This window comes from Manihot esculenta, chromosome 10 (genome assembly GCF_001659605.2).
Source record: "Manihot esculenta cultivar AM560-2 chromosome 10, M.esculenta_v8, whole genome shotgun sequence".
NCBI lineage: Eukaryota > Viridiplantae > Streptophyta > Magnoliopsida > Malpighiales > Euphorbiaceae > Manihot > Manihot esculenta.
This window is the reverse complement of record NC_035170.2, coordinates 23,833,776-23,860,471: the sequence shown is the minus strand read 5'-3', so window position 1 is coordinate 23,860,471 and position 26,696 is coordinate 23,833,776. Positions and strand designations below refer to the sequence as shown.

General features: G+C 30.9%; 3 protein-coding genes across 3 annotated transcripts; 1 reads left to right on the top strand and 2 right to left on the bottom strand.

Moving 5' to 3' along the window:
• Nucleotides 1–8,564: 8,564 nt before the first annotated feature.
• On the top strand, nt 8,565–9,864 carry LOC122724828 (receptor-like protein 49). Its single transcript, XM_043960701.1, has 3 exons — nt 8,565–8,631; nt 8,937–8,992; nt 9,112–9,864. The coding sequence occupies exons 1-3, from the start codon at nt 8,565–8,567 to the stop codon at nt 9,862–9,864; spliced, it is 876 nt and encodes a 291-aa protein (XP_043816636.1).
• Nucleotides 9,865–16,200: 6,336 nt separating this feature from the next.
• Nucleotides 16,201–20,395, bottom strand: LOC122724931 (putative disease resistance protein RGA3). Its single transcript, XM_043961208.1, has 3 exons — nt 16,966–20,395; nt 16,639–16,711; nt 16,201–16,408 (listed from the first exon to the last, which is right to left on the bottom strand). The coding sequence occupies exon 1, from the start codon at nt 20,262–20,264 to the stop codon at nt 18,327–18,329; it is 1,938 nt and encodes a 645-aa protein (XP_043817143.1). The 5' UTR covers nt 20,265–20,395; the 3' UTR covers nt 16,201–16,408; nt 16,639–16,711; nt 16,966–18,326.
• On the bottom strand, nt 16,670–18,316 carry LOC122724827 (putative disease resistance protein RGA4). Its single transcript, XM_043960700.1, has 3 exons — nt 16,995–18,316; nt 16,827–16,884; nt 16,670–16,711 (listed from the first exon to the last, which is right to left on the bottom strand). The coding sequence occupies exons 1-3, from the start codon at nt 18,314–18,316 to the stop codon at nt 16,670–16,672; spliced, it is 1,422 nt and encodes a 473-aa protein (XP_043816635.1).
• Nucleotides 20,396–26,696: the final 6,301 nt, after the last annotated feature.

Here is a 26,696-nt window from a genome sequence, read left to right as displayed (position 1 = left end):
TTTGTGACTTTTATTAATGATTGCACTCGTGTTACTTGGGTTTACCTGTTAAAACAAAAAAATAAAGTGGCTGAAAAATTCTGTGATTTTTTCCGCATGATTAAAACCCAATTTCACAGAACCATTCAAGTCCTCCGTTCTGACAATGGGGGGGAATTTGTTAATAACCATCTCCAAACCTTTTTTTCGGGATAATGGGATTCTTCACCAAACTACTTGTCCGTATACACCACAACAAAATGGGGTTGCTGAAAGGAAAAATCGACATATCCTTGAGACTGTCCGAGCCCTATTGTTTGAAGCCCAAGTTCCTCCTAAGTTTTGGTCTGAAGCAGTTGCCACATCCATTTACCTCATCAATCGACTTCCGTCTCGCGTCCTTAATTTCCAATCTCCCTTGCATACCTTGTCCTCTCATCACACCATCCCTTCCCATAACCTTCCACCTAAAATCTTTGGCTGCACAGTTTATGTTCACATTCCTAAAACACACCGCACTAAACTTGATCCATGTGCTCTTAAGTGTGTTTTCTTTGGTTATGGTGTCCATAAAAAGGGCTATCGGTGTTTTGACCCAATCTCTAAACGGCTCTTCACTACCATGGACTGCACTTTTCTGGAAGAGGAATATTTTTTTCCCTCGCCAACTAGCAGTGAGGGGGAGACAATGGCACAATCACCACCACTGCCAAATTGGCTTAGTCAGGGGGGGCCAGAACTTGATCATTCTTCTCTTCCTGAGTCTACACCAGAACTGGGAGACGCTGACCATCTAGTACAGTCCTCGGTCTCAACATCACAACCAGAACCTGACACCGTAGAATATCCTGTGGAACACACAACTGAGGTATGTAAATCTGAACTTTCCCCTGGTTCTAATAACCTTACCATTGAACCCATTTCCCTTGAGGTTCCTGAAACAGGCCAATATGTCCTACCCCCTCGGAATAATAGAGGAATTCCACCCAGGAGATATGATCCAGAATTTGAGGCAGCCAGATCCAGATACCCTGTGGCAAACGTTACCAGAGGAGAAAGACTATCACCTCAGTTGGTCAACTTACAGAAAAACATTTGCTCAGAATGGGTACCAAAGGATGCCACAGAGGCCCAGAAGGACAAAAGATGGGTTGAGGCGATGGAGACCGAGATGGATGCCCTGGAGAAAAACAAGACCTGGGAAAAATGCTGGCTACCCAAGGGAAAACGACCAGTGGGATGCAAATGGGTGTTTACCATAAAGTATAGGTCAGACGGAACAGTGGACAGATATAAAGCTAGACTTGTAGCAAAAGGACTGGCAGAACTCCTATGGATCAGAAAGTTGATGTTTGAGCTTGGATTCCCATCAAAGGGTGCAGCTGAACTCCGTTGTGACAATAAGGCGGCAATAAGCATTTCTGAAAATCCAGTTCAGCATGATCGAACAAAACATGTTGAAATAGACCGACATTTCATCAAAGAAAAGTTGGACAGTGGTCTGATATCTTTACCGTTTGTTCGATCAGAGGTCCAATGGGCGGACATCCTAACCAAAGCAGTAGCTGGACGAATATTCCATGAGGTTTTGGGCAAGTTGGGTATGCTAGATCCACATGATCCAACTTGAGGGGGAGTGTTGGAAAGAATCCTCTGCCATGATTGTAAATCAATCAGTGATCCTCTGTCATGATTGTGAATCAATCAGTGATCAAATCTTACCATATTTAGCATAGCATGATTCTAGGACATAATTGAGGGCACAATCAAAGGTCTAATTGTTCATATTATGTACTATATAAACTCTGTAAATTACTACACAAGTGGTAAGAAAATAAAATCAGTTTTCTTCCCAAATTCAAGATGGTATTAAATTTGGGCCAGGCCTAACTCACCCCAAAAGCTAGCTCAAGGGGGAGGATTGCCTATGGCCAATATAAGGGGCACATTACCCCTTTCCACAACCGATGTGGGATTCAATACACCCCCTCACGCCCAGAATTTTACTGGTGCGTGACACATTTATGGGAGGCCCAACATCGGATGGGGAGGCTCTGATACCAAGTTAAATTTGGGTCAGGCCTAACTCACCCCAAAAGCTAGCTCAAGAGGGAGGATTTGCCTATTACCCATATAAGGATCACATTACCCCTTTCCACAACCGATGTGGGATTCAATACACCCCCTCACGCCCAGAATTTTACTGGTGCGTGACACATTTATGGGAGGCCCAACATCGGATGGGGAGGCTCTGATACCAAGTTAAATTTGGGCCAGGCCTAACTCACCCCAAAAGCTAGCTCAAGGGGGAGGATTGCCTATGGCCAATATAAGGGGCACATTACCCCTTTCCACAACCGATGTGGGATTCAATATCTTGAGATTATAGGAAAAAAACTATTTTTATTTTCTTACCTCTTGTGTAGTAAGTTACAGAGTTTATATAGTACATAATATGAACAATTAGATCTTTGATTGTGCCCTCAATTATGTCCTAGAATCGTGCTATGCTAAACATGGTAAGATTTGATCATGATTGATTTACAATCATGACAGAAGATCACTGATTGATTTACAATCATGTCAGAGGATTCTTTCCAATACTGATTGATTTACAATCATGGCAGAGGATTCTTTCCAGCACTCCCCCTCAAGTTGGATCATGTGGATCTAGCATACCCAACTTGCCCAAAACCTCATGGAATATTCGTCCAGCTACTGCTTTGGTTAGGATGTCCGCCCATTGATCCTTTGATCGAACAAACGGTAAAGATATCAGACCACTGTCCAACTTTTCTTTGATGAAATGTCGGTCTATTTCAACATGTTTTGTTCGATCATGCTGAACTGGATTTTCAGAAATGCTTATTGCCACCTTGTTGTCACAACGAAGTTCAGCTGCATCCTTTGATGGGAATCCAAGCTCAAACATCAACTTTCTGATCCATAGGAGTTTTGCCAATCCTTTTGCTACAAGTCTAGCTTTATATCTGTCCACCGTTCCGTCTGACTTATACTTTATGGTAAACACCCATTTGCATCCCACTGGTCGTTTTCCCTTGGGTAGCCAGCATTTTTCCCAGGTCTTATTTTTCTCCAGGGCATCCATCTCGATCTCCATTGCCTCAACCCATCTTTTGTCCTTCTGGGCCTCTGTGGCATCCTTTGGTATCCATTCTGAACAAATGGATTTCTGTAGATTGACCAACTGAGGTGATAGTCTTTCTCCTTTGGTAACGTTTGCCACAGGGTATCTGGATCTGGCTGCCTCGAATTCTGGATCATATCTCCTAGGTGGAATTCCTCTATTATTCCGAGGGGCTAGAACATATTGGCCTGTTTCAGGAACCTCAAGGGAAATGGGTAGAACATATTGGCCTGTTTCAGGAACCTCAAGGAAAATGGGTTCAGTGGTAAGATTATTAGAAACATGAGAAAGTTCAGATTCACATACCTCAGTTGTGTGTTCCTCAGGATATTCTACGGTGTCAGGTTCTGGTAGTGACGTTGAGACCGAGGACTGTACTAGATGGTCAGTGTCTCCCAGTTCTGGTGTAGACTCAGGAAGAGAAGAATGATCAAGTTCTGGCCCCTCCTGACTAAGCCAATTTGGCAGTGGTGGTGATTGTGCCATTGTCTCCCCCTCACTGCTAGTTGGCGAGGGAAAAAAAATATTCCTCTTCCAGAAAAGTGCAGTCCATGGTAGTGAAGAGCCGTTTAGAGATTGGGTCAAAACACCGATAGCCCTTTTTATGGACACCATAACCAAAGAAAATACACTTAAGAGCATATGGATCAAGTTTAGTGCGGTGTGTTTTAGGAATGTGAACATAAACTGTACAGCCAAAGATTTTAGGTGGAAGGTTGAGAAGGGAAGGGATGGTGTGATGAGAGGACAAGGTATGCAAGGGAGATTGGAAATTAAGGACGCGAGACGGAAGTCGATTGATGAGGTAAATGGATGTGGCAACTGCTTCAGACCAAAACTTAGGAGGAACCTGGGCTTCAAACAATAGGGCTCGGGCAGTCTCAAGGATATGTCGATTTTTCCTTTCAGCAACCCCATTTTGCTGTGGTGTATAAGGACAAGTAGTTTGGTGAAGGATCCCATTATCCCGGAAAAAGGTTTGGAGATGGTTATTGACAAATTCCCCCCCATTGTCAGATCGGAGGACTTGAATGGTCTTGTGAAATTGGGTTTTAATCATGCGGAAAAAATCACAGAATTTCTCAGCCACTTCACTTTTTTGTTTTAACAGGTACATCCAAGTAACACGAGTGCAATCATCGATAAAAGTCACAAAGTATCTATAATCAGAGGAGACAGTTTCCGGGGCAGGCCCCCATACATCAGAGTGTATTATTGAGAAGGGAGTATCAGATTTATTTGTGGATATATGATAAGTACTCTTATGACTCTTAGCAAGTACGCATGAAGTACAAACTGGAATGTCAATGGATTTAAACTCAGGAAACAAAGTACGAAGATAATCACTTGAGGGATGACCATAGCGCCGATGCCAGAGCCATAATTGTCGGGTTGAGGACCCTTGAGCTAAATGAGTTGACCCAGTACTTGAGACCTCCTCCACATAGTACAGTCCATCTTTCTCAGTACCACGGCCCAGTACCATGCCCGTATGAATATCCTGCAAAACACAAAAATGAGGATACATGAGTACTCTGCAATTTAACTGTTTGGTGATCTGACTGACAGATAGTAATTTGCAAGATAAGGAAGGTACGTAGAGGCTGTTGGAGATATTTAAAGTGGGGAGGTCGACCATTGTTGTTTTGGTGAGAGAAAGAAGTTGGGAAAGGTATTTGGTAAAAGATTATTGCAGGATGGCAATATTTTTAGACCGAAACCCGCTCTGATACCATCTTGAGATTATAGGAAGAAAACTGTTTTTATTTTCTTACCTCTTGTGTAGTAAGTTACAGAGTTTATATAGTACATAATATGAACAATTAGATCTTTGATTGTGCCCTCAATTATGTCCTAGAATCGTGCTATGCTAAACATGGTAAGATTTGATCATGATTGATTTACAATCATGACAGAAGATCACTGATTGATTTACAATCATGTCAGAGGATTCTTTCCAATACTGATTGATTTACAATCATGGCAGAGGATTCTTTCCAACACCCTCCTATAGTTGGGGGAGATATAGGCGAGGGTCTTTATTGAGCTTTTTTTTTTTCTTTGTATATTGTATTTTATATGTTTGTAAGTTACTGAAAATCTTCAACTATGGTGAAATTGTGGCATCTAGTAAAGGGGTGAGGCGGTGGCTTATAAATTTGCCTTTGGATGGTACAAGAGGTAGGTGTTAAATCCTCATCGCCCTCTCAATAGTTCTTTTAAATGTGTTGAAAGCTGCCTAGATCTAGAGGGTGATCCTTATTTCTTATGACAACCTCTTTCTATCAAAGTCTCAATATGATTCCTTTTCTTCTTTAGGATGTTAGTTGTCTCTTATTATTTTCGTGATTCTTTTGAGTTTCAGAATGAATGTTTAAGCTGATTATGCGGGTGAGATTGTTGGAACCATCAATTTATAGAATTCTTAGTTTTGGTTTCCATTATATCTTTTCTTGGGCGTTTCTGCTTCTGTTAGGGCTGTTTCTAGACTATAAGAATAGGCTTCCCTTTGCTTTGTTATGTTAGTTTCTTGAACTTTATTGTTTCTTCTATGAATCTTCATATAGTTGTTGGACCTTTTTATATTAATGGACCCACTGCAAATACATTTAGGATTGTGATATAAATATCATTTTCTAGATTTACTATATATTTACTATTTTAGATTTTTGAGAGATTTACTATTTAGTCATTTGATATCGTTATTATTAACAAGTAACTGTATTTTAAAAAATCTATTAAAATATTTTTATCTTTTTTCTTATCAACAAAATAGTTATTTCGTCTATTTTTACTATTAAAAATATAATAAAAAACTAAATTACCCTTCTTCTTCTTCTAGACCCCTTCTCCTCTTTCTCTTTTTTTTTTTTTCTTCTTCTTCTTTATTTTATTTTTCTTTTTCGATTTTGATTCTTCCTTCTCCTTTTCTTCATCTTCATCTTTTTTTAGGAGGAGGGACTATTTTATTGACCAAAAGAAAAATATAAAAATATTTTAATAGATTTGAAAAAAAAAATTTCATAAATTTATAAAAATATAGGGGCTAACCTGTTAATAATGGCAATACTCAGTGACTAAATAAAGGGTTTTATTTGAGGACAAAATTATGTTTTAAAAATTTTCTCTCATTCTTCATTTATTTTTAACATATTTTTAATGGAAAAGATGATGGAATGACTATTTTATTGATTGACGGAGAGAAAAAATAAAAATATTTTAATAAATTTTTGAAAATGTAGGGACTGACTTGTTAATAATGACAATACCAAATAATTAAATAGTAAATCTCCCTAGATCTTTTTAAAGAATGTAGTTTAAAATTTTATTTAATTAGTATAAACTGTTTATGATTAGAATATATTAAATTAACTTAAAAATTACTTTTTAATATTGTTTAACAAACATACTTAATAAACTAATTTTTAATATAGCAGCTCTAATATATATCAAATTCAGGATCATTTGTTTCAAAACAAAACATTTCTAAGAAGAATATATATTTTTGGTACTTTTTGGCATTTGAAAAATCAATAAAATTAATTAATCAATTGCAACAATAAAATTAAAATTAGTCTAAATAATTTTTGTATTTATATTTCACTTGGTTCAAATTAATTAATTTAAATTATTTATTAATTTTATGCTAGTAATTATATATTATTACTATATTTACCCTTAAAGGTAAATTACAATTTAATCCTTATATTTTAATGAAAATTATATATTAGTTCTTATAATTTTAAAAGTCATTTATTTAGTTATTATAATTTTAAAAAAATCAACAAATTAGTTCTACTGTAAAAGATACAATCGAGTCACTTTTAGGGACTAACTTGTTAAATATATTTAAAGTGTAGGAACTAAATTATTAGAATGTACGAAATTGTAAAGATTATGTTATAAATGAAATAAATGAATCATAGTTATATTTCTTATAGCATGGACTAATTTATGGATTTTTATAAAATTACAAGGATCAAAAAGGTAATTTTTTTATTTGAACCATCCAATATCCAAAGTTTGTTAGTCCGAATAATCCGGATTCACACCAAATAAATTTACCAAAGGGAAAAGTGCATCATCCCAAATTTCAAAAGCATTCCATATATAAGACTCGAATTTAATAATATTGATTAAAAAAAATAATTTGTGTTATCTCATCTCACCTTTTACTAGTAAAAAATGGTTTTTAAAAATATATCAACTATTTTGTTAGATACTAAATTATAATTTATTCAAAGTTAAAGAGTTTATTTAAAATTTTCTTTACAAAATGAATCGTTCCAAACAAAGTCCATTCAATTGAAGAAAAGTCAATGGGCTTCCATTTTAGAAAGTAAATTATATGGAGGTCATTTGAGAAAAATAGGACGACCTTTTGCTTTTGGAGAGTGGCCCTAATATCCTACGCACATGGAGTTAAGAAATGACAGCCGAATGTACTGATTTTGAATATGTTTCCATAAAAACATTCTTAGCTCCCATCTTTATAGCTAGTTTCATAGCCTCCAGGACCCCTAAAGCTTTTGCCAACAGGATACTCTCGCAACAACCTTACAATCTCTACCATCCAAAAGTTTACCATAGCAGTTCTGAACCACAACAGCAATAGAAGCAAACATTGAATCAGATTTTCAAGCAGTATCAGAATTGAACTTTAACATCCCAATTGGCGGAGCTTGCTAAACAGAAACACCAGAATTTTGAACACTACAGGGAACATGGGGGCAACCTATGTCTGTTACAAAGTCTAGCTCTTGAAAGCTAGAAAGGGTCTTGCGAGTCACAAAGATAGGATCTGGAGGCATGTGTTGAAAGATTGTCTTGTTTCTTTCTTTCCAAATAAACCACCACACAGTTGCAATTAAAGCTAGTTCATCATTGAAAGCTTGACTAATAGAGAAAATCACCACAAAGCAAAGGACGGTATGCCAACAGGACTAGGCTTGTAAGAGTAGTAGCAGGAAAACCACGATACTCTCACATGGTTATAATGTGTTAGAGTGTGAATATAATCTGTACATAATTATAGGAGATTACGTAATCATAGGCTAATTGACAAGGCCTTATAATTTGTATATGTACCCACTTACTTCAATAGAAAAATATATTGAAATTGCCCAATTATTCTTTATCTTATTACATGGTATGAGAACCATTCTCGTAGAGATTTATTTTTTTCTCTCCCAAGTTTTATATTTTTGAAGATTTAGGCCTCCTATTATTTTGTGTTACCCATCTAAGGTAATATTTGTCTCTCACCGTCTACCTAGAGAGGAAACCGAAGTTGCCTTGTAGCTCCCTTGTCAAATCTGTAGTTCGTTTGCCGTTTGGGTATTGGGTGGAGGCATTTTTTGATACTGTTCACTAGGTTAGGTTTTGTTATATTCCTTTAATTCGTTTGAAGGTATAGGAATATAGGGTTTTAGTTGAAATGGTTTTTGACAGTAAGACCTATATTATTAAAATTATCCCAACGTCTTTAGTAGCGGCTGAGACAGGTAAAAACGTGTCTTATTTCCTCTTTATATAAATGGGTCATTAATTCTGGTGTCACGGATCACATGACAGGTAATTTTCATATTTTTACTAGCTTTCGATCTCATAAAGCACATTCTCCTGGTATTATAGTTGATGGTCAACTTATAATATTGAGGGTTCTGAGAATGTTAAACTTACTCCTTTTATTACTCTATTATTTGTGCTAAGTCTACCTAATCTTGCCTTTAATTTAATCTCTGTGAGTAAACTTACCAAAGACCTAAATTGTTGTGTTTTCTTTTTTCTTAATCATTGTCTCATTTAGGATATTGTGACGAAGCAGAGACATATATCTGGGGTCTCTACATTTTGGATGCATGGGTACTTCAGTCTGTTCCTTGCTCCAGTGTCGTGTCTCCGTTTGGATCTAAGGCTTGATTCATATATTTTATCACTTTTGTAGATGATTACTTTGAACCTTGGATACAACAGGTTAACAGGGAAACCTAGCAGAAAATCAGCTGAGAGGAAGCATTTCTACAAGAGTGAGTAATCTCAAGGGCATGACTGAAGAACGACGCATTAAGCAGGATTTATCGTATGGGTGGGTGGCCGGTGTCTATTACGAAGAAAGTCTGGTTGTAAATTCAAAAGGTCAGTCTTTAAAATACACAACGACTCTTTCCTTTTTGACTTGCATAGACATTTCAGGAAACCATTTACATGGAGAGCTGCCACATGAAGTCACAGAATTGGCAGGATTGGTGGTGTTAAACTTGTCAAGGAATCACATTACTGGTCAAATTCCAGAAACTATTTTAGAATTGCATCAGTTGGCATCACTTGATCTATCAAGCAATATGTTTTTTGGTCCAATTCCTCCCAGCATGATCCCAATGTCTTTTCTAGCGTACTTGAATTTCTCATACAATAATTTGTCAGGGAAAATTCCTTATGCAGGTCAAATGGCAACTTTTGAGGCAAATTCTTTTGCTGGAAATCCTGGACTTTGTGGTGCTCCTCTTGTTGTCAGGTGTTCTGGTTCTGATACAATTAATAATGAGATGGGAAATGCCTATGTTTACACTAATGACAGGTGGCCTTACCTTGCCATTGGATTAGGAAATGCAGCTGGCCTGCTGATTCCTTATATGCTTATGGCAGCCAAAAGATCATGGAGCTTGTTGACATTGTTATATTTGGCTTGCAAAAGAACACCTTGTTTTGGGAAGCATTGTGATAATCTTCACTAGTTTGTCTTCTGCTTTGATCCTTCTCAGTTTTATGCACTGCATTGGAATTCTCTGTTAAATTCAAGTCTTAAAAAAGCCTGATGACAAGCCTTGTTCTGCTTGGTTATAGTTATAGCTTTCACATGGACAAAATTTCCATTGAATATTTCATATCATAAGCGATATATCATTTTCCTTTCAATTCTTTTTTTCTATGCAATTGGCAAGTGATGCAACTTTGTTCATGAACCTGACCAAACAACACGTGATTTTCAAAAACTTTACATTGGCATGCCTATTGATTTCCATGGACATAGAAAATAACTTGTATTTGAAAAATATTTTCTGTGAAAAGCTTTTTAACTTATTTTTTATTATTTAATTTTAATTTGAAAAATAAAATTTATTAATAAATTTATATTTAGAGATTTTAATAAGAATCTCAATATGTGAAAAATAAATTCAAAAGAAACTTTTTTCTTTAATCACCAAAATATTTCCAGTTAAGTAAATTTTTTGAATTCATTGTTAATAAAATATAATCAAAATATACTATATGAAAAGTTGAAAATTATTAAAAAAAAAAAAAGGAAAGTGCTTGGTAAATTTTAAAAATGTACCTTAGAGATATTTTGCCAGGTTATTAAATTTTTTAAATATGATTATATAAAATTATAGTGTAAATTTAATTTTTGCTATTATAATTTCATTGCTAAATTTAGTTTGTTATTATATTTTCATTGTTTAAATTTATTGATTCAAGAAGAGAGAAAAAATAATTACAACCAAATAATATTAGCTATGTTTAAAAAATTATCTAAATAACAACACACTGTAATTTAATATTCAAAATTTTATATAATTTTCCAATAATACGAATAAACAAAATGGCTCAAATATAAAATATGTTTATATTTCTCTTTATGTAATGTGAATGTATAGGGGAAATGGATGGATATGTATATAAGTGATTTGCTTTTTTTTTTGAAATAGAAATTGGGGGTTGGAGAGTAAAATCTGGGATCTTTCAAATTTATTCGAATGCATTTACCACCGAGTTAAGACTGTGAGTGCTAAGTGATATATTAAACCTTCATTTTCGCTTTGAGATATAAGTATGAGAGGTTAATGTGTTTTTTTTAAGTTTGGTCCAACTCTCTTGGTTTCCTTCCCTTTTATTTTCATCTTCTTTTGTTCTTGTCAGGCATGCCTTTAATGTTCTAGTTTTAGCTTAGCAATCGTTTACATGCAAATAATATATTTATTAGTACAAAATTCTGATTTCTGTCAAGTGATTATTTAATTTTCATTTTGTCTTTAAGAGATATGATCTCTGTCTTTTCTAACTTTGCTCACATATGAAAATTATCATGGTCAGGTCTAGCGGCCCTGAACTCCTTTGGACCCTGTCCAGTTTGTGAAATCAAATTCTAGTTGGACTTGGTTCCCTTCAAACGGTACGTTATTAACTTATGTTATGTTTGTCTATGACCTCTTTAATATGGGTCGCTGTATGCCTAATGATTTAGGGTCCATTTATTATGAGATAAGAGATCAAATCTGTCTATTAAGAGAAACGAAACAATTTTTTTAAAATTTTAACTCAAAATAGTAATAAGCACAAATCAATATACCATCAAATTTAATTGTAATAAAAAAAATTAAAGATTTTAGTATTTATTATTATATATTATGATTATATAATAATAAATTCTATTCTAGAAACTATATCTTTTAAAAAATAAAATTTATTAAACTCTAATGGTGGTAGATTGCACTGGCGGTGGTAGTGGTAGAAGAGAATCATCTTCTTTATCATAATACCCTTAAGTATGTCAATTTCTTGAATAATTAAATCTAGTATATCTATTATATTAGGCGATTGCTATTTTGTAATATCACAAATGGCTTTATAACACTTATGGTATATATACCTATTGAGGAAGAATATAATGATCTCTCATAAACATTTAGAATCGTCTAATTTCAATCTAACCAAGAGGGTTGAATTGGCTATCCAGAATTGTACAACCATACATCTCACACTAAATTCTAAGTAAATAATAAGAAAGCAAAGTTTCAAAACGTGAGTCATTTGAAAGTGTGCAAGAGAGATATGTGTGAGTTTTATATAAAATGGATAATAAATGTTAAATTTTTATAATTAAGATTTAATAACTTAATTATTTAATATTTGTAATGTATTAAAATCACAATTTCACTTTTTATTATAATTTAATTATTTGTATTTATTAACTTTTTATAGTTATTTAAATTGAATAAAATTTTAATTTGATAATATTTTATACAATTATTTCTATTAATTTTTTAATTATTTTATATTTTTATCACAGTTAATATTTTTTATAATAATTTTAATAATTATATATATTTATTCTATATAATTATTCACATTATAGCATATGTAATTTAATTATATTAGTTATAATTTTATAAAATTATCAAATAAATAAACATAATGTTAAAAAAAATTTATATGGTAAAAATAATTTTTTTTTTCATTATCCAAATATCTTTTATTCAATTTTTATAAATATATTTTTAATATTTTATTTATTATTAAAATAAAAAATATAATAAAATTTTTTAATAATAACAATATAATAAAATTTTTATTACAATATTAATAATATAATATATTAAAAAGCAGTAGGATTCAAAAAGTGATATAATAGTGATAATAAATATAATAAATATTATATTTATTATATTAAAAAGCAGTAGAAAATTAAAAGATTATACATTAATAATAATTAAAAAAATAAATTATATTTATTATCTATGTATTAATTATTATTTATATAAAAATAAAATTATAAATATATAAAAAATTATAAATATATTTAGGTCACATATGACATAAATACGATTAATTATGTTACTAAATTTAATAATGATACTTGTCAATCGCTCGTTAACTTAATTTATATATATATATATATATATAATTTATTATTTACTAGTAATAAAAATATAATCAAAAAAATTTAATACAAGTTTAAATATGTTATTTTTCACGAGAATATATATATATATATATATATATATATATATTAAATTTTATTAATTATTTTAAAATTATAGTTAGTTTTTAATTTTAAATTTTTTAATTATAAATTAATATATTATATTAAAAAATTATAAAAAATTAAAAAGTCACATACTAATAGCAAAATTTAAAAATTATATATAAATTGTAATAATAAAGATAATAAATTGTATTTATTATATATATATTAATTAATAATATTATTAAATATAAAATTATAATTTAAAAATAAAAATAAAATATATTAAGTGTGTCACTTTCTATTTTAGATCATATATATATATATATATATATATATATATAAATGAGTCTAAAACTGTGGTAAGAAATTGTTGTTTTATATATATATTTTTTAAAATAGAGTTTGCGAATTGGGATAGTAGATCTCTTAGATTTACTCAGATATTTAAATTGTGTAAATTGTAGTGTAAATTTGATTTTTGCTATTATAATTTCATTGCTAAATTTAGTTTGTTATTATATTTTCATTGTTTAAATTTAATGATTCAAGAAGAGAGAAAAAATAATTATAACCAAATAATATTAGCTATATTTAAAAAATTATCTAAATATCAAACACATTGTAATTTAATATTCAAAATTTTATATAATTTTCTAATAATATGAATAAATAAAATGGAGCAAATATAAAATATGTATATATTTCTCTTTTATTTCTTTTTAAGTCCTGTGAAATGCATAGGGAAAATGAATGGATATATATGTAAGTGATATATTAAACCTTCATTTTCTTTACAATTAGCAACATCTTATATTATAGACAATGATGCTTCGAGATCTAAGTATGAGTTGAGGTTAACGATGGATGGTATTGGCAGTCTCTTTTATCATAATATTTTTTAAGTATGTTAATTTTTTGAGTGGGAAAATCTAATATACCTATTATGTTAGGCGATCATTATCTTATAATTTTACAACACTTATGATATATATATATATATAACATTAAAATCACAATTTCACTTTTTATTATAGTTTAATTATTTATATTTATTAATTTTTTATAGTTATTTGAATGGAATAAAATTTTAGTTTGATAATATTTTATATAATTATTTTTATTAATTTTTCAATTATTTTATATTTTTATCACAATTTATATTTTTTTATAATAATTTTAATCAATTATATATATTTATTCTATATAATTATTCATATTATATAAACAATATGTAATTTAATTATATTAGTTATAATTTTATAAAATTATCAAATAAATAAACATAATATAAAATAGTAAAAACTTTCTATATGATTTTTTTTGTTATAGAATTATTGTTATATGGTAAAAATAATTTTTTTATTATCTAAATATCTTTTTATATGGCACGATGTTTATTCAATTTTTATAAATATATTTTTAATATTTTATTTATTATTAAAATAAAAAATACATTAAAACTTTTTAATAATAAAAATATAATAAAATTTTTATTATAATTTTAATAATATAATATATTAAAAAATATTAAGATTTGAAAAGGTACATAAGAGTGACGATAAATATAATAAAAATTATATTTATTATATTAGAAAGCAGCACGAAATTAAAAGGTTATACATTAATAATAATTAAAAATATAATAAATTATATTTATTATTTATACATTAATTATTATTTTATATAAAAATAAAATTAAAAATATATAAAAAATTATAAATATATTTACACCCCATGACATATATATTACTTACTAATAATAAAAATATAATTAAAAAGACTTAAAGTTTAAATATGTCATTTCTCACATTTTATAGTATGAAAAATAGATATGTATTAAATTTTATTAATTATTTTAAAAATATAGTTAGTTTTTCATTTTAAATATACCACTCGTTAATCTCTTTAAACCTATTTTAAATCCTATATATATATATATATATATATATATATATATATATAAATGAGTCTAAAGTAGCGATCAGAAATTAACTACTTCTGCTCTTATAATATAAGATAGTAACAAAATAATATTAAAATTATTTTTTATTAAATATAAAATAAATCATATTAAAATATATTATATATAGTAACAAAATAATTTTTTTATAATAATTTTAAATTACTGTCAAATTATTACTTTAGTAATATCAAAACAATAATTTTATACTCAATGTTACAATGTTATTGTATAAACCCTAAACTGTATCAGTGGCTATGTCTCCTACTGCTTTAATCGCAAGCGGAACTCCTTTGCAATCTCTTTTGCAATACCTATTAGATTTGGATTTAGTCTACTGTTCCTGTCTAAACACTAGCTTCTCATGACTGATATTCTGTTAGACTCTTTAAAGCATATGGAGAGTTGAGAGTTCTTTCCCAAAGTTAAAGCAACTCTGTTGTGACAAGTTGGTGCTAAAATCTTACTTCCTACTGTACCAACCATCAAATATTTTTTCAATTGACTTCAAATCCTATTGTTTATATTCTACATATCATCCCATACCAACAAGTGTTTTTGCTTTCTAAACATTGTCTATGGCAGATTTGCAATTGTCCAAAGATTAAGTTGGACACTTCATTACTAGTTGCACTTCATTTCTACCAACAATTGTAACGGTAGGAACATTATTTTGATTGTTTAGACAGAACAATGCTTCTATGATTTTCTTCTTAACCTCTTCTCAATGTAACAAATTGAACTTTTTGTGATGAAATTTTAACGGAAGAAATTGCCACTAAAAGTACACTAAAATTTATAGTAAATCATTAAAACTTCCCCACTAAATATAAAAGATAGCCACTTGCATTACAATTTTTGTAGTGATATAGTGGTAAATTTTAATTTTGTCACTAAATATTTTAATGGCTAATTTTAAATATTTAGGATTTTTGTTTTCACAAAAGATTTAATTAATTATGGCGGACTTTTCCTACCATTTCTTATTTTATTATTATTCTTTCTCTTTTTTAATTTAAAATAATATTTGCAAAGTTATTATCAGTCTTCCATTTTTTGTCACAAAATGGTTGGTACGGCTATAAGTAAAAACCTTTGGTTTAATTAAAACTTAATGTTGAGTTTATTTAGACATAGGGTAAAAGTTTGAGGGTAAAAATAAACTTTTCTTCTTAATTTTAATAGTAAATTTTCTTTGGCGTTCAAAAAGAAGATAAAAAATTAATAGTATAAAATTTTTTCTTTATTATTCAAATGAGATATAAAGGTCCATTATAATAGATGAATTACGTAATAGAATGTAGTTTTTTTATTTTTTATCGTGGATATGAATATTTCAAAATAAATAGATATGAAGACTCAAACTTGAAAAGTCACAAGAGAAACTAATTAGATTATTTTAATTAGTATTTGCATAAAAATTTAAAATTATAAAAAAAAAAGGTTATATTATAATTATTGCTTAGTTATTGAGAAAGTCACAAACTGATGCCTCTTCATAGGCCAATCTCAATGGAGTGAAATTCCAGAGCTTGGGATCATTGGAGACCTGCTTGCTTCAAAAGTCCTGGAGCTTCAGTTTTGGTAGTGCAACAACAAAGGTAAATGAAACATCTAGATTAGAAGGACAATTTTAATCCTCATTATATGGATTAATTAAAAGGGAAAATAAAATTAATTGCAGTTATTAAAGCATATGATTTTTTCCTATTATTTCTTTTATATGAATTAAAAATTTTAATTTTTTTTTTTACTTAAAAGGGAAAATTAATTGCAGTTATTAACAAGTAAAGGGATGAGAACCTGCGAATGAGTCAATTACAACATCCAGAAATCATCTATTCCCTGCAGTCCAAATCACAATTGCATCTATTCCCTGCAGACAGAATTTGTGTTCACAATTTGAAGAATCATGATACTCGGTGTTGTATAATCAATCAAAATTATATGAGCCATTCATAAAATTAATTAGTGGGAAACAATTCAAATACCTCCAAATCAAAGTTATTAACTGTGGAAGATAAGATGAAGACAGAACAGAGTAGTAATCTACAGGATAGAAGCATTTGTCTAGAATAATTAGATGATTTTATTTAAAGTGAAAAAGACATGAAGGAAAAAAGAACTAACCCATGAAAGCAGAGGATCCTTCTTCTTACAATAAATATCGGCCCTCCTCTTGAATAGCACGTCCATCTATCCAGACATTTGGAATGTGAGAAATATTGGGCCAATCTGCAGCAGTATCGTGTCCGCATCTTTCAGACAAACGGGGGCAACCTCTAATACTCAATCGTTGTAAAGTAGTGATTTGACGCACTCCTCTTGATAGCGATTCCAATTCAGGGCAGTCATAGATATTTAGATTTTCAAGTGCTGTGAGGTTGCCTATCCAATCAGGCAAAGCCCTCAAATTAGAACAACTCCAGATAGAGAGACGCTGCAATGTGGTAACATATTGAAGCTCCCTTGGTAGAGACACAAGATTTGATAGATTAGAAAGAGTGAGACGTCGGAGACTAACAAGACATCTCCATTTAAATATCCCATGTTCATCCTCATCACTAATTTCCATATTGTAGTCCACATATAGTTCCTCAAGGAAGCTGAGGTTCTGCGTCCACTCACCAGGTAGAGATGCTATATTCTCAATACCCTGTAACCACAAAGTCTTTAATTTTGAAAAAGGAGCAGTAACTGAAGAAGAGGCTGATGGTAACGTAGAACCCATTGCAGCCATCTGCAATGTCCGCTGCAATGGTCTTATGCTGACATAGGAAAGAGAAAGCTCCGTGTCCAGAGATGGAAATGTTGGCATTAAAGTCAAGTTAGGGCAATTTGAGATGATTAAGCGAGAAAGACAAGGAAATTGAGGCACCATCTTAGCTTCCATACATGTTCTCCACCACCCTTTCAGATTACGGCAAAAGTCAATGTTAAGAAGCTTTAGGGATGGAAAGAATGTTGTTGTTGATGCAGATAAAGCAGAGAATAAATTATCTTCATCTGATATGTACTCCAGAGAATCAAACTGAATAAGACAGAGAGATTCCAAATGAGGCAGATTGTCCAACGGCGGCAGATGCTCACATTTTGGACATTTATATAAAGTAATATCGACAAGATTTGTGATAGAAGAAAGCCAATTTGAAAACCTCAAACCTCCATAGCGCTGAACATCCAAGTATTTCAATTTCGGGTGAGGGTGTAGATTATCCAACAGCAACTCACTATTTCCACCATCGCTATCTCCCCATTCCAATCTCAAGGAGTGAAGGTGCTTCTTTTCCTTGAGATTTACTTGGTTGGACTTCAAAGCAGCATTTTTCACATTTTCAAGTCGTCGAATGGAGATTGTACCTGTAAGCTGGTTTAGGCTATTCAACTCATTCAATGAGGAACATCTCCTTCGTTCATCATTTCCCACAACGAAAGTTGATAAAGTCTGCAGATTTGTTAATCTCCCCAATCCCAATGGCATGAATACAAGCCTATAACAACCCCCAATAATAAGTTGTCTGACAAATCAATTTCCTCATGTCAGTTGGTAATACTTCAAAACGCAAACAATCCTCGAGTATTAGAGTTTGCAAATTATACAAATTGCAAATAGAGTTCGGAAGTGAACGGATTTCATCATTCCCAAACAATTCAAGATACCTCAAGTGTTTCAACTTTCCAATTGAATCTGGCAATTTATTGATTCTGCATCTTAAAAAACTCAAAGCACGTATGCTCCTACAATGTGAAAAGATACTATCTAAATTCAAGCTTAACTTATCACCATAATACTCACAATACAGTGTCCTCAATCCTCTATTTTTTAGCTGCTTGAAACATTCCTCAAAAGACAAATTTCCAGAAAACACATGTTGGATTCTATTAGGAACATGTTTAGTATTATCATCAAGTACAAAACAACTTTCTCCTGCCATTGACTGTGCAAGGTCATTGATAAGGTCATGCATTTTATAACAGTACTTCTCCTTGTGGAAGAATGACCTAAATAACAATTCATTGAAGTATCCTTCCCCAATCTCCTCTAAACTTTCATCTTTACTTTGACTCCGAGATTGAACATAGCCTTGTGCCATCCATAATTGAATTAAATCCTCCTTACCAAACTCATAATCTTTAGGAAACATTGCGCAGTATGCAAAGCACTGCTTTAAATGATATGGTAAGTCATCATAACTCAATTTCAACACTGGACCAATATCACTATCACTCTCAAAGACCTTCCACAACTCATTTTCTAGGATAGACAACCATTCACTTTCACTACTTCTTAGTTGCATTATGCCTCCTATAGCTCTAATTGCAAGTGGAACTCCTTTGCACTTCTTTGCAATTTCTTTCCCAATTTCTATTAGATTTGAATTCACTCTACTTGTCCCCTCTCTAAATGCTAGCATCTCAAACAGATCCCATGATTGATCTTCTGTTAGACCCGCTAGAGCATATGGACAGTCTACACCCATGGCTAAAGCAACTCGTGTGCTACGAGTAGTTACTAAAATTCTACTTCCTGTGGCACCAACCATCAAATATTTCCTCAATTGACTCCAAATCATATTGTTTATATTCCACACATCGTCCAACACCAACAAGTACTTTTTGCCTTCTAAACATTGTCTAAGTTCGATTTGTAATTGTTCCAAAGATAAGTTGGGCACTTCCTTACTAGTTGCACTTTTAAGGATGAGTTTAACTAGCATTTCAACATTTGACTCCTCAGAAACACATACCCATAACTTCAAATCAAAATAATTCACCACTTTCTCATCATTAAACACTAACTGGGCAAGTGCAGTCTTTCCCAAGCCACCAAACCCAACAATTGCAGCTACAGAAATATTGCTTTGATTCACTGGACACATCAATGATTTTATGATCTCCTCCTTATCCTTATCTCTTCCTATAATTTCTGATTTCAACACAAAGGAGTCTGTCTCCCTCCAACTACTCTTTATTCGCATATCTACTCCAACTTCCTTCCTTATTATAAAGCCAAAGTCAGACATTTCTTTGGCGACTTCATCTAGCCTCTCTCTAATATCTTTAATTCTATGACTCATCTTGAAACGAAATGCAATTTGATTTGAGGAAGAAAAGAAGTCGCATACCTTCCTCACCATTCTTCCCTGACCTTCAACCTTTCTTCGCAAACCTTCAGTTGCTACGTCATCCAACAAGTCATCTGCATCGTAGACAACCTCTTTAAGCCTCCTTATCCAGTCCTTCACTGCAAGGCTTTCCTCTTGCTTCTTATCAGCATCTACAAGTATTGCTTTGATGGTGGAGAGAGTTGTTTGAAGCTTCCTGAGATCATTTTTGAAGCCATACACCAAATTAATTTCTTCAGAAGCAATTGAGGTCAACTTTGTTAATAAGTTTTCTGCAATGCTGAATGGGATTTGTTCAGCCATCTATAGAAGGATAATAAATGAAAACTGGGCTAGATGAAATTGTACAAAGTTGAAGAAAATTTGTGAATTTGTGAAAGATGAAGCAGTCCATAATTAATGAGCCAATATATAGAAGAAAGCATTACATTCTCCAAGTAGAAGAAGCAAAGTATTTTTATTCCTAAGGCAGAAGCAATGAATATGATAAATCGAAAAGGATGAATACATACAAGAAGTTATGCTTTGCCTGTTATGGAAGTAATTTCCTAGAGAAACATGGATAGTATAACTCGGACTTAGGGTGAGTAATATTCGGTCCAAACTGAAAAAATCGATCCAATCGAATTAATTTGAAAATTCTGTTCGGTTTTTTATTCATTTCAGTTTGATTTGGTTTGGCTCGGTTTTTAATTTTAAAAATTTCAGTTATTTCAGTTTGGTTCGATTTTAATCTGAAAAAAATCAAAAAAATCAAACCGAACCGATTTGTGATAATAATATTAAAATTAAACCATATTAAAATTAAAATATTTTAATTAAAATTTAAAATATTAAAAATAAAGTGAAAAAAATTTATTAAAAATTGAAACTGATCAAACCGAACTAAATCTAACCGAATCATGTCGGTTGAGTTCGATTTAATTTCTGATCAAAATCAGTTCAAATTTATTTTTATAAATGCTAAAATTTTAATTTTTCATTTATTCAGTTCAATTCAATTTTGAACCGAATCGACTAAATATTAACTCCCACTCAAACATATATTCTCTCTTTGCTTGGAAGGATTAATTTCATAAAAAAAAAAAAAAAAAATTAGAACGAATTGATCTTATAATTTTACGTACAGACAAATTCAATTTTTTTTTAAATGATTTTTGTTTTAAATAAAAAAATTAAATTTTATTATTCAATATAAGAGAAATAATAAAAAAAAATTAAATTTTTACAAAATTTTTTATTCCAAAATAGAGAAATTATTCCACATGACCATATTTAAAAGCAATGTATATTTCCTTTTCTTTTAGGTGGGGTTAGGTACTTAATTGGATGAGGTGGAGATCAAGAAGCTTTTATTCCAAACAATCAGAAGCAATTTTTAAACGCTGTAAGAAATTTTGATATGAAAATCATGATATGAAATGCTAATTTAATATAAATTAAATTACATAATTTAAAAAAAAAATTGAGTGAAATTGTAATATTTTTTTATATTTTTATTTTTTAATTAATAATTATATTTTAATTATTACAACAACAGTGATACGCATGAGAACTACAATCGCAGTGGCAATTTTGTTGGTCTTCATCTTGAGAATATTTGTTCCGTGTATGCTGGGGTTTCTATTGTTGTGACAAACAATTGTAGCTTTATTTTCGTTACACACTAATTTTCGAATTTGGATGTGATGCTTGTTGGGAAGTCTCTCATAAGCTGATGGAGTTTGGGAAAGGGAGAGTTAATGGAACAATGGGATGAAATTACCCAATCTGGGGTCAAATAGAAGATTAAGTTGATTTTGAGAATGGGCTAATATTTTCACAAATGAAAAGCTTCCGTTTAATTTGAAAAAAACTTAAATTTGAGTTTATTTGAGCATAAAAATAAAAGGATAAAAATTTCTTTTTTTTTTTCATTAAAATCATGTTATATACAAATTTAATAGGCCAATAGCCACAAGTAGTATTTTGATCTCTCTATAAAGAGAGTATTTCTTCTTCTTTCAGAGGAAGTCTTTTTGTTCGGATATCACCGCCATTTTCTATTTTTTTGAAAGTCTTTCGTCTGCCTCTCTGGGCGGTGGGGCCTCCCTTTGTTTTGGTTTTGAATTTCCCCTCCTATAGTTGGGGGAGATACAGGCAAGGGTCTTTATTGAGTTTTTTTTTTTTTCTTTGTATATTGTATTTTATATGTTTGTAAGTTACTGAAAATCTTCAGCTATGGTGAAATTGTGGCATCTAGTAAAGGGGTGAGGCGGTGGCTTATAAATTTGTCTTTGGATGGTACAAGAGGTAGGTGTTAAATCCTCATCGCCCTCTCAATAGTTCTTTAAAGGTGTTGAAAGCTGCCTAGATCTAGAGGGTGATCCTTATTTCTTATGACAACCTTTTTCTATCAAAGTCTCAATATGATTCCTTTCCTTCTTTAGGGTTTTAGTTGTCTCTTATTATTTTCGTGATTCTTTTGAGTTTTAGAATGAATGTTTAAGCTGATTATGCGGGTGAGATTGTTGGAACCATCAATTTATAGAATTCTTAGTTTTGGTTTCCATTATATCTTTTCTTGGGCGTTTCTGCTTCTGTTAGGGCTGTTTCTAGACTATAAGAATAGGCTTCCCTTTGCTTTGTTGTGTTAGTTTCTTGAGCTTTATTGTTTCTTCTACGAATCTTCATATAGTTGTTGGACCTTTTTATATTAATGGATTCATATATTTGATTAAAAATAAAAATAAGAAAAAAGGCCAATAACCAGGTGCCTAAACAATGACAAAGGCAGCGGCCCAAACGGAGCCTCAAAGCAATTCCGCACCATCACGGCCTAGTACCCCAAAGCAACACAGTTTAATTTAAATTTAAGCCAATTCTAATATATATCTATATATATTAAAAAATAATCTTTTTTTTTTAATTTCTAAACAAAATTAGATCATATTTCATAGTTTTCCAATAAGCCAAAACAAGGCATTATTAGAAAAAAACAATAGACTAGTGACCCACTGCAAATACATTTAGGATTGTGATATAAATATCATTTTCCAGATTTACTATATATTTACTAATTTTAGATTTTTGAGAGATTTACTATTTAGTCATTTGATATTGTTATTATTAACAAGGAACTGTATTTTAAAAAATCTATTAAAATATTTTTATCTTTTTTCTTATCAATAAAATAGTTATTTCGTCTATTTTTACCATTAAAAATATAATAAAAAACTAAATTACCCTTCTTCTTCTTCTAGATCCCTTCTCCTCTTTCTTTTCTTTTTTTTTTTTCTTCTTCTTCTTTATTTTCTTTTTCTTTTTCGATTTTGATTCTTCCTTCTCTTCTTCTAGATGCCTCCTCCTCTTTTTCTTCATCTTCATCTTTTTTTAGGAGGAGGGACTATTTTATTGACCAAAAGAAAAATATAAAAATATTTTAATAGATTTGAAAAAAAAAAAAGAAAGTTTTAATAAATTTATAAAAATATAGGGGCTAATCTGTTAATAATGACAATACTCAGTGACTAAATAAAGGGTTTTATTTGAGGATAAAATTATGTTTTAAAAATTTTCTCTCATTCTTCATTTATTTTTAACTTATTTTTAATGGAAAAGATGATGTAATGACTATTTTATTGATTGACGGAAAGAAAAAATAAGAATATTTTAATAAATTTTTAAAAATATAGGGACTGATTTGTTAATAATGGCAATATCAAATAATTAAATAGTAAATCTCCCTAGATCTTTTTAAAGAATGTAGTTTAAAATTTTATTTAATTAGTATAAACTGTTTATGATTAGAATATATTAAATTAACTTAAAAATTACTTTTTAATATTGTTTAACAAACATACTTAATAAACTAATTTTTAATATAGCAGCTCTAATATATATCAAATTCAGGATCATTTGTTTCAAAACAAAACATTTCTAAGAAGAATATATATTTTTGGTACTTTTTGGCATTTGAAAAATCAATAAAATTAATTAATCAATTGCAACAATAAAATTAAAATTAGTCTAAATAATTTTTGTATTTATATTTCACTTGGTTCAAATTAATTAATTAAAATTATTTATTAATTTTATGCTAGTAATTATATATTATTACTATATTTACCCTTAAAGGTAAATTAAAATTTAATCCTTATATTTTAATAAAAATTATATATTAGTTCTTATAATTTTAAGAGTCATTTATTTAGTTATTATAATTTAAAAAAAATCAACAAATTAGTTCTACTGTAAAAGATACAATCGAGTCACTTTTAGGGACTAACTTGTTAAATATATTTAAAGTGTAGGAACTAAATTATTAGAATGTACGAAATTATAAAGATTATGTTATAAATGAAATAAATGAATCATGGTTATATTTCTTATAGCATGGACTAATTTATGGATTTTTATAAAATTACAAGGATCAAAAAGGTAATTTTTTTTTATTTGAACCATCCAATATCCAAAGTTTGTTAGTCCCAATAATCCAGATTCACACCAAATAAATTTACCAAAGGGAAAAGTGCATCATCCCAAATTTCAAAAGCATTCCATATATAAGACTCGAATTTAATAATATTGATTAAAAAAAATAATTTGTGTTATCTCATCTCACCTTTTACTAGTAAAAAATGGCTTTTAAAAATATATCAACTATTTTGTTAGATACTAAATTATAATTTATTCAAAGTTAAAGAGTTTATTTAAAAATTTCTTTACAAAATGAATCGTTCCAAACAAAGTCCATTCAATTGAAGAAAAGTCAATGGGCTTCCATTTTAGAAAGTAAATTATATGGAGGTCATTTGAGAAAAATAGGATGACTTTTTGCTTTTGGAGAGTGGCCCTAATATCCTACGCACATGGAGTTAAGAAATGACAGCCGAATGTACCGATTTTGAATATGTTTTCATAAAAACATTCTTAGCTCCCATCTTTATAGCTAGTTTCATAGCCTCCAAGACCCTAAAGCTTTTGCCAATAGGATACTCTCGCAACAACCTTACAATCTCTACCATCCAAAAGTTTACCATAGCAGTTCTGAACCACAACAGCAATAGAAGCAAACATTGAATCAGATTTTCAAGCAGTATCAGAATTGAACTTTAACATCCCAATTGGCGGAGCTTGCTAAACAGAAACACCAGAATTATGAACACTACAAGGAACATGGGGGCAGCCTATGTCTGTTACAAAGTCTAACTCTTAAAAGCTAGAAAGGGTCTTGCGAGTCACAAAGATAGGATCTGGAGGCATGTGTTGAAAGATTGTCTTGTTTCTTTTTTTCCAAATAAACCACCACACAGTTGCAATTAAAGCTAGTTCATCATGGAAAGCTTGACTAACAGAGAAAATGACCACAAAGCAAAGGAAGGTATGCCACAGGACTAGGCTTGTAAGAGTAGGAGCTGGAAAACCACGATACTCTCGCATGGTTATAATGTGTTAGAGTGTGAATATAATCTATATATAATTATAGGAGATTACGTAATCATAGGCTAATTGATTGATAGAGGATTATTAAGAGTTGTCTTAACAAGACCTTGTAATCTGCACATGTATCAACTTACTTCAATAGAAAAATATACTGAAATTGCCCAATTATTCTTTATCTTATTACATGGTATCAGAACCATTCTCGTAGAGATTTTTTTTCCTCTCCCGTCAAGTTTTAAATTTTTGGAGATTTAGGCCTCCTATTCTTTTGTGTTACCCATCTAAGGTAATATTTGTCTCTCACCGTCCACCTAGAGAGAAAGCCGAAGTCGCCTTGTAGCTCCCTTGTCAAATCTGTGGTTCGTTTGCCGTTTGGGTATTGGGTGGAGGCATTTTTTGATACTGTTCACTGGGTTAGGTTTTGTTATCTTTCTTTAATTCGTTTGAAGGTATAGGAATATAGGATTTTAGTTGAAATGGTTTCTTACAGTAAGACCTATATTATTAAAATTATCCCAACGTCTTCAGTAGCGGCTGAAACAGGTAAAACGTGTCTTATTTCCTCTTCATATAAATGGGTCATTAATTCTAGTATCACGGATATAAATGGGTCATTAATTCTGGTATCACGGATCACATGACAGATAATTCTCATATTTTTACTAGCTTTCGATCTCATAAAGCACATTCTCCTGTTATTATAGCTGATGAGTCAACCTATAATGTTGAGGGTTCTGGGAATGTTAAACCTACTCCTTCTATTACTCTATCATTTGTGCTAAGTCTACTTAATCTTGCCTTTAATTTAATCTCTGTGGGTAAACTTACTAAAGACCTAAATTGTTATGTTTCTTTTTTTCCTGATCATTGTCTCATTCAGGATCTTGTGACGAAGCATAGACATGTATCTGGGGTCTCTACATTTTGGATACATGGGTACCTCAGTCTGTTGCTTACTCCAGTATCGCGTCTCCGTTTGAAGCATATTATCGGTTGGGACACTCTTTTTTACTGATTTTGAAGAAGTTATGCCTTTATCTTTACTGGAATGTGAGTCATGTCATTTTACAAAATATCGTCGAATCTCTTTAAGTCATAGAGTCAATAAACGAGCTAAGTCTGCTTTTGAATTAGTTCATTAAGATGTTTAGGGCCCATGTAACGACCCCGAAACCGGACCGCTACCGGCGCTAGGATCCAGATCGACTTAAGGTCGTCCGGACCCGTAGCAAGCCTAACATACATTCTGTAAACCTATTTAATCCCATACATGATCATACATATACACAAATTGTAAACTTTTTCTTTTCC

Bases quoted from the DNA above. Each gene is read 5' to 3' on its own strand.
- LOC122724828 (XM_043960701.1), top strand. From the start codon at position 8,565: ATGGTTTTTGACAGTAAGACCTATATTATTAAAATTATCCCAACGTCT. The intron at 8,632-8,936 runs GTAAAAACGTGT...TGTCTCATTTAG, and splicing joins TTTAGTAGCGGCTGAGACAG to GATATTGTGACGAAGCAGAG. The intron at 8,993-9,111 runs GTACTTCAGTCT...ACAGGTTAACAG, and splicing joins TCTACATTTTGGATGCATGG to GGAAACCTAGCAGAAAATCA.
- LOC122724827 (XM_043960700.1), bottom strand. From the start codon at position 18,316: ATGCCATTGGGATTGGGGAGATTAACAAATCTGCAGACTTTATCAACT. The intron at 16,885-16,994 runs GTAAGAAGAAGG...TCTATCCTGTAG, and splicing joins GAGGAGGGCCGATATTTATT to ATTACTACTCTGTTCTGTCT. The intron at 16,712-16,826 runs GTATTTGAATTG...TTCTGTCTGCAG, and splicing joins TTAATAACTTTGATTTGGAG to GGAATAGATGCAATTGTGAT.
- LOC122724931 (XM_043961208.1), bottom strand. From the start codon at position 20,264: ATGGCTGAACAAATCCCATTCAGCATTGCAGAAAACTTATTAACAAAG.